The sequence below is a fragment of the Adiantum capillus-veneris genome, chromosome 13 (genome assembly GCF_014529385.1).
Source record: "Adiantum capillus-veneris isolate H3 chromosome 13, ASM1452938v2, whole genome shotgun sequence".
NCBI lineage: Eukaryota > Viridiplantae > Streptophyta > Polypodiopsida > Polypodiales > Pteridaceae > Adiantum > Adiantum capillus-veneris.
This window is the reverse complement of record NC_140943.1, coordinates 155,201,254-155,209,042: the sequence shown is the minus strand read 5'-3', so window position 1 is coordinate 155,209,042 and position 7,789 is coordinate 155,201,254. Positions and strand designations below refer to the sequence as shown.

The following is a 7,789-nucleotide window of genomic DNA, read 5'->3' as shown; positions in this document are numbered from 1 at the left end:
GCTTCACGAACTTTGCCTTGCTTTCCCCCCTCTTCCGTTCCCCTTCTCCCCTGAGCTCTAATACCAATATGAGAGACTTGGAAATGGCACATCCATCTCTCCACCCATCCATGCCATATATAGGCCCTTGGCCTACTATATATAGCCCCTTGAACTGCATGAGCGTCTCGGCCCTTGGTCTACCCATTCCTACATTTTATCCGACACTAAGAGCCTTTGTAAATATATATTTTAAACTTGGTCATTGATCTTCACATAAACCAAATCAATCTCTCCTACAATGACCTTCTCTTTGACAAAATGGTAATGAGACTCAGTGTGTTTTGTGCGGGCATATAAATTGGATACTTTGCCAACATATGCTGCTAGTGTTGTTACAATAGATGATCACACTGTATGGAATCTTAGTGCTCAAATCTCCCAAGAAATCATTCATCAGAAGTTACCATTGCAGCACCTCTATATTCAAAATTTATGCTTGATAGAGCTAGATTGGGTTGTTTTCTTACTTCTCCAACCGATCAATCTCGTACCAAGTGAGAATGCATAACCGCTTGTGGAACTGCTATACATAATGTCACTTGCCCATTGAATAACCATAAAGACAAAATTTAGCATTCTTCTCATAGAACATGCCAAATTTTATGGTAGCCTTCATAGATTTCATAATCTTTCTCTAATTGCATCAAAATGACTCTTATAGAGTTTTTGCATAAACTGGCTTACAACACCCATTGCATAACTAAAATCTAGCCTTGTAATTATCAAGTAAACGAGAATTCCAAACATTTTTCCATACAAGGTAACATCCTCAATGTATTGACCATCATCAAACAACTTCATGTTTTGATCCGAAGTGTCAATTGGTTTGCGACCTATCATGCCATACTTTTTGAGCATATCCAATGCATATAGCCTTCGTATCATCCCAATGCCCCTTATGGCATCAATGATTTCAATGCCCAAAAAATATATCAACTCTCCAAGATCCTTCATGAGAAATTGGAGTTCAACAACTTCTCTTTTACATAAAAATTATTTGCATCATGACTTCTCGACAAAATCAACTCATCAACATAGTGACAACAACAAAAACCTCTCCATCAACATGCTTCACAAACAATGAGCAATCCATGCTAGACCTTCAAGAATTCCACCATGTCCACAGGGTTGGGCTCTCCCCATGCCTCTATGTCGTTGTAGTCATTGTAACTAGTCATTGTAACCTTGATCCAACACATTTCTATCATCACCTCTTCCACCATGGTTTCCATGCCCCATAATTTCCTCTTCAACCTCTATTGTTTCCATGACCCCAGGAGTAAAAAAGAGGATCTCGAAAATTACTCCCGGTGTAGATAGTCCAGCTTTGCCCAATTTCACCTCTTCTTATAGGCACAAATTGGTCAACTCTTCAAAGTCTAGCATATGGCCTCAAAGTCAAATAGATGTATCCAATGACTTGTCCTCTGAACCCAAACCATTCATAGTAACAAAAACTCAAGTTATCACCTAAAACTTCAGCATTTACAAGTCCTTTTAGTGATTTGCTTTATCTCTATCACACAATTTGAAATCAATCTATTTCCTCAAACTACAGACAATGTGGTATTTGTTCCTGGTACTTTTCATGGCTCTGTATGTGAAGTGTTCATGTGTGCAAAAATCTCCCATGCTTCCTTCAAATGTGGTATGACATAGATTATGTGATAATGTTATGTTTTACATGTTACACATAAGTGTCCTTGTGTGTTCGATCATAAACAAGCCCTAACGATAAGCTATATCACATTCTCCAAACTCACTACAAAAACACATGTCTATGGTTGTCCTTTCTTTTTGGATTTAGATAGTGACATTAAATTGGTCCTTGTTTGCAATGTGTAGATGAGAGTTCTCTAGTAGATTTACAAAGTTATTGCTCTCCACCTTTGTTATTGTGCTTTAGCAACGATTTGATATCTTGTTTCTCTCTTCGCTCTTTAAAGTTCAAATCACATGGAGCGCAAGTTGCTGTTCATTAATATTCATCCATACCTGAAGGAGGTGTCGATGTTGCCTTGTTGTTGCTTCAAGGGTATTGGGTTGCACTTGCTGCTCTAATACTAAGACACAACAAAGGTGAGCACAAGCATGTGCATGGGTAGAGAGATAAAACAGTTTGAGCAACCAATTGGCCAGAGACATTCATGGAGGAAGGCATGGGCAAACATAGCATGGATAGGGTAGAAGACCCGGTTTAGGGATGCCAAAATTGGAGGGAGCCTTGTAATAGCTTTGTTGATCCATTTCAAGCAACCATAAACTTGGCTAAAAGCTGTGGACCTGGGGGCATCTCCCATAGAAGGCACCATCACCTGTGTGAGGCCTCATAGAGAACATAACAAAGAGAACTGCACTTTTCCTAGTTACAAAATCGTGCACCAATCATGGGTCTACTGTGGGGGGAACTCTTTGCATTGCAAATGGAGAGTCAACACATCACCTTCATGCTACCATTCACCCCATCCATGTCATCTTACAACTGGAGCAACGCATATGACCTGACCGTAGGGAGTCGAGGGACTCAAGCGAAGGAGCAAAACTTTAGTTCAATTTGAAAAAAATCCACGTCACTAATTAAACCCACTAACTGTGACATACTTCGGGATAAACGCGAGAGACAGCCTGCTATTGGTTAACACTGTCTGCATGCGAAGAGTTCGTATATAAAGTTCGTTCTGTCAAATGGGCAGCGGCACTCAGCACTGTCCCTCCCCCATAGTCTCTCTCTCTCTCTCTCTCTCTCTCTCTCTCTCTCGCACGCGCGCGCACTCACGCACACACGCACTATTGATACCAGTTAGCTAGATCTACAAACGCCCGAAACGACTGCGACAGCTTCGACAAGGTACACTGTCTCTGTGTGAGCTAGGCTGGCCCTCAGAGAGAGAGAGAGAGAGAGAGAGAGAGGGAGAGAGAGATTTATTTTCCAGTGCACGCAATTGTATTCGTGCATGTATACTATGCTTGTACTCCACAAAATGCTACAGAATGCCAAAGGATTCTTGGAAGCTACATGTAGAAACAACACTGCCCCTTTGTCCATGGGATTGTGATTGGACTCCTTGACACACTGAGCATACCATTTCGCAGTTTAAGACGTAGTCTTATGGCTTGCCTTTAACATCGCAATGAATCTTTTGCCAATCTTTTTCTCAGTATTATTTGTTTCACTCTAGAGGATCATTCATACTTGAACTGCTTCATGCAGACCTAAGAAATAAAAATTATATTCCATGCAAATTTTGACTCGGATTTCTTGTGATAGATACTTCCCGCGGGAGACAGCAATGACAACTCAATCTCTATTTATGGGGGTATGTCAGGAGTTGTTCAATTCACAAAAATGAAAACTTAATGTCATAGTTGTTTATCTTGGCCCTCAAGTGCCAAAGAAAAAGCTTTTTCAATGGCTTTGTCAATCTCTTCATAGCTGGCCTTTAATTGATTCCAGGGTCCTGGAATGGCAATTGCTTCATCAAAGGGCCTTGAAGGTCAATCATGCAGGTTATTCTCATCAAAAACCGGAATTGGCATGGTTGTAAAGAGCGTGAGAAGTTCCAATAGCAGTTTTCAGAGTGGGTCAGGAGCAGAGAGCTTAAATTATTCTGCGGGAAATTTAGCGAATGGCTCAATGCATGGTAGATCTCCCAAGAACTCAGCAGTTTGTGTCACATGCGATTACCAAAAGATCTTGGTAGCAAACCGAGGTGAAATTGCAGTGCGTGTCATCCGGACTGCTCATGAGATGGGCATTCCATGCGTGGCTGTGCACTCGACAATTGATCGTCAGGCCCTTCATGTCCAACTTGCAGATGAGGCTGTCTGCATTGGGGAGGCTCCGAGCAGCCAATCGTAAGTGTCTTATTTGCTTTGTAAATAAGATGGAAGAATTAAAGACTTTTTACATCTTTTAACTTTTGTTAGGTATCTAGTTATCCCCAACATTGTTTCTGCAGCAGTGAGCCGTGGCTGTACAATGCTTCATCCTGGCTATGGTTTTCTCTCTGAAAATGCAACATTTGTTGACATTTGTAGAGATCATGGCCTCAACTTCATTGGGCCTAATGTGAGTGTTCATGGCTTGATTGCCAACATGTCTAGTGTCACCTGATTGTACGCTAATGAGGGTACTCAGTATTGTTGTTGCTTTCTCAGCCGGAAAGCATACGAGTAATGGGTGATAAAGCCACAGCACGTAAAACAATGAGAAAGGCTGGAGTCCCGACAGTGCCTGGCAGTGAAGGGCTCATAGAGGTAATCAAGAGCACTATACTCAACTTGCGTATTTTTAGGGCTTGCTTTTCTTATCACTAACATCTGTTTATGTGTTTTAGACTACAGAGGAGGCCATTAAGGTGGCTCATGAAATTGGTTTCCCTGTCATGATTAAGGTGGGAAGACTATGATGAGAATCATTAAGTTTGTTTCTGAAGAGGCAAATTGCTGTGTCAACCTTCTGTGAAGCTATATTCAGAGTTGATTGTTGTGTCAGGCAACAGCAGGGGGTGGTGGTCGTGGAATGAGGTTGGCTAATGAGCCAGGAGAGTTTGTGAAATTGTTACAGGTTTCTCTTTTTAACATTGACTCTTTTCTAGCGCGCTTTTACTTTTCTTGCAATTGTGCATCCCCAGTTTATTCAGGAGTTTTTATTCTTGATTGGTGTATATGTGAGATGATGACAGTTTTTGCTTTTTGTTTTGTCTCTTGGCTTCTGTCTGTGCACTAGCTAGTTGCACAATAGGCATTCCTGTTTGCAAATGTGTGTATATCTTTTGTAATGGACTTGGACACTCCAAGTCCAGATTCTACCGCGACACGACAAGAATTCACTTCAAAACAGTGCACAATTCACAATTGATTCGACACGGCCCGGCGGGGTTCCGTGCCTAGAGATATTGGCCCCAAAGACTGGCACTCCTTTCTCTGAGAAGTGGGAGGCCTGCCCACACTTATAAAGGGTTTACAAGGGATGCCAAAAGCAGAGCCCCAAAAGCTGAAAATCAAGAGCCTTTTAAAAATAAGGCAATGCTTCAAAAGCTCTCTCTCTCTCTCTCTCTCTCATGCTTTTGCGTAAAATAAAGCAACTCCCAATTTCATAGGATTTTCCAGCCCTTGGCGTAGAAAAGCAGCCCACGCAAAAAGCTATTCTGTACGTAATATGCCATGTCAACATTCCGCGATTTGCACCGCATTTTTCGGGCCAGTCCGTACGGCAGTGCCACGTCATCATTTCAGCAGGTTTTTCCGCGGGACTGTCCATGCCAAAAGGGGTAGGTGTATGTGTACAAGGGTTGCCACGTCACTGGATTGTGACATACCCCCCTCTTGAAAGCATTGTAATCGCCCTCGATTACGCCTGCAAAACAGACAGAAGCCATAAACTGTCTTAGCAGACACTAATTGTTAGTACCGACGCACTAGGAACACACATCTAGCACATGTACCAATCGACAGCCACATCACAGGACATCACATGACAAATCACATTCAACATTCATTCGGATCTCAGACCATGATTTCTCGGCAATGCAATTAGCAATCGCATCTAGATCCACTCAGGACCTCATAGATGCCCGATTGACTAATCCCTGTTGCAACCATGTCTATCGAGATCATTCAGACCAAAATGCTGCAGTCATTTCTTCTATCAGCTCTTGCACTTAAACAAGTCAAGAACAAATCAGTTTCATATTATTGGGAATTCCAGTTCATAAAGTCATACGGCAGAATACTGTCAGCTCACAGTATCCCTAAAACTCAAAGAGACATCTAATATAAAAAATCGAGGCAATCTGTTGACAAAGGTGTCACAAGGCGGGCACCAGGTGCCAATAGAAAAGAACAGGCTGAACAGACTTTTAGCACTTCAATAACAACTGTTCAATAACAACTGAACTGAGAGAGAGAGAGAGAGACGACATGCGACATGAAGTGGCGGAATTCCACCCTAGAGAGTATTGGCCCCAAACCTTGGCGCCCCTTTCGGTATTTCTTTATATTACTGCTGATTCGCAAAGTACAACAGCCGGGAGCACCTCCTCTGCAATCTGCGCGTTGAAGAGTGCCAGAGAGGGCCCCCAAGGCTCATATTTAAAGGCCCAAAGCCTAAAAGCATCAAATATGAAAAGCTGACCCCAAAAAATCACTTTCCTAAAATTTCGGGATTTCCCTAAAAATCCGCCTCGAATTACGGGACGTCCGTACAAGTGCCACATCATCATATTTTGATGTGCAAAGTCTTTTGAGTGTGTTCTGCTTTATTTTTAATGCCTTTATGTCACTTGGGGCTCCATTGGACGGGGTCCCCATAAGTTGGTAGGACTTCTTCTTCTGTTGCTTGTTCTTCTTAGGGTTTCTAGAATTAGGGTTTGCAGGTTTTAGGGTTAGGGTTTCCAAAATTAGGGTTTCAACAGTTAGGGTCTGGCAGAAATTAGGGTTAGGGTTTCTGCTCTCGGGCAGCCACATCATCTGTAAGTTGGCTCCATTCTTTAGGCTTTGACACGTCAGCACTTTGTTACATCTCCCCTTCTTGAAAGAGAGTAATCATCCTCGATTACAGCATATCTGCAAAACAACTCAAGTTAGCTAAAAAATTTCCGAGGGTCATTCCGAGGGACAATCAGTTTGCTCTTTTTATTAAGGAGTTAGCTTCTCCTTTCTGCTCTTTTGATCAAGGAGTTAGTTTCTCCTATCGGTTGTTTTGATCAAGGAGTTAGCTTCTCCTTTCGTCCAGATCGGAACTCTTGATATTCTTGCGTAGTAAAATTAGCCATCACCCAGACCGTACTGATCTTCCTCGGGTGTCTTGATGCACTAAAATTACATACCCAGGCAATCTCATCCAATTAGGAATATTCAGTGGTTGGCACATCACAATGCAACACAAATGCTCACATATGCATGTTACAAGACATAGAAACTGTAACTGGCCTATTCAATCCAAAAAGGGCGGTAGACTTTACTTTAAACCTTGATTTAGCTTTCACCCATTTAATTTGTCGTCCACTTTACCTGTACTTTCAAGACACAACAAAGGGGAGAGGGATACAGGCTGCTAGATTGCACCTGTATGAGTAGACCGACACTAGATTGGCCCCTAACTTAGGCGCCCCTCTCGGTATTTCTTTATTGTTCAACAGAGGGAATAAACGCTGTGGATCCCTACAAGCTGCCCCGCACAACCTTGGCTGAATTTTGACTGTTTTGGCCTGATTTCGGCAGCATAACTGTACTAGAACCCTTCATGGTTAGTATTCCCACGCATTAAATGACTTTCCCGACGCATACGAGCACTTTGCAAAACCTGGCGAGAATCTGCAGCACGCTGAATTCTCTGTTCTCAGCCCCGAAAATGCGCCAGATCACCTGTACAGCGGTCCCCTCGCGTCCCCGAACCTCCTGGGGGTATAAGGGACCGTTTAGGGCCAAAACCCTAAACCTGCAAAAATACACAGCAGGCTGTAATTTACTGTTTCGGGCTCCGTTTCGCGTGCCGGTCGCATCCGTAGCAAGTCCTTGAGCTCCCGCACCTGTAGGGCTACTTGCCCTTTGAATCGGACGAGATTTCTGGCGTGAAACCTCTCCGAATTCACCTGTACCTACGGGGGATTAGCCGCTAGCTAATCCAGTACCTGTGCAAGAGGCTCTTGCCTTGGCAATCGCGCATGAACCCACACAACTGTACATTGGTCAAATGAAAAGCCCACTAGAGGGGCATAACATACTGCCATAGAGGAGAGAGAGG

At 42.9% G+C, this 7,789-nt stretch overlaps 1 protein-coding gene across 1 annotated transcript in view; it reads left to right on the top strand.

The window, feature by feature from the left end:
- The first annotated feature begins 2,677 nt into the window (after positions 1-2,677).
- The window catches only part of LOC147445137 (biotin carboxylase 1, chloroplastic-like), a 107,558-nt gene continuing 102,446 nt past the window's right edge, over positions 2,678-7,789 (top strand). The window contains exons 1-7 of the mRNA XM_086527603.1: positions 2,678-2,890; positions 3,311-3,359; positions 3,497-3,897; positions 3,970-4,111; positions 4,201-4,299; positions 4,380-4,436; positions 4,538-4,609. Of these exons, the coding sequence (XP_086383729.1) occupies positions 3,333-3,359; positions 3,497-3,897; positions 3,970-4,111; positions 4,201-4,299; positions 4,380-4,436; positions 4,538-4,609 (798 nt within the window). The 5' untranslated portion in view covers positions 2,678-2,890; positions 3,311-3,332. The remainder of the gene's footprint in view (positions 2,891-3,310; positions 3,360-3,496; positions 3,898-3,969; positions 4,112-4,200; positions 4,300-4,379; positions 4,437-4,537; positions 4,610-7,789) is intronic.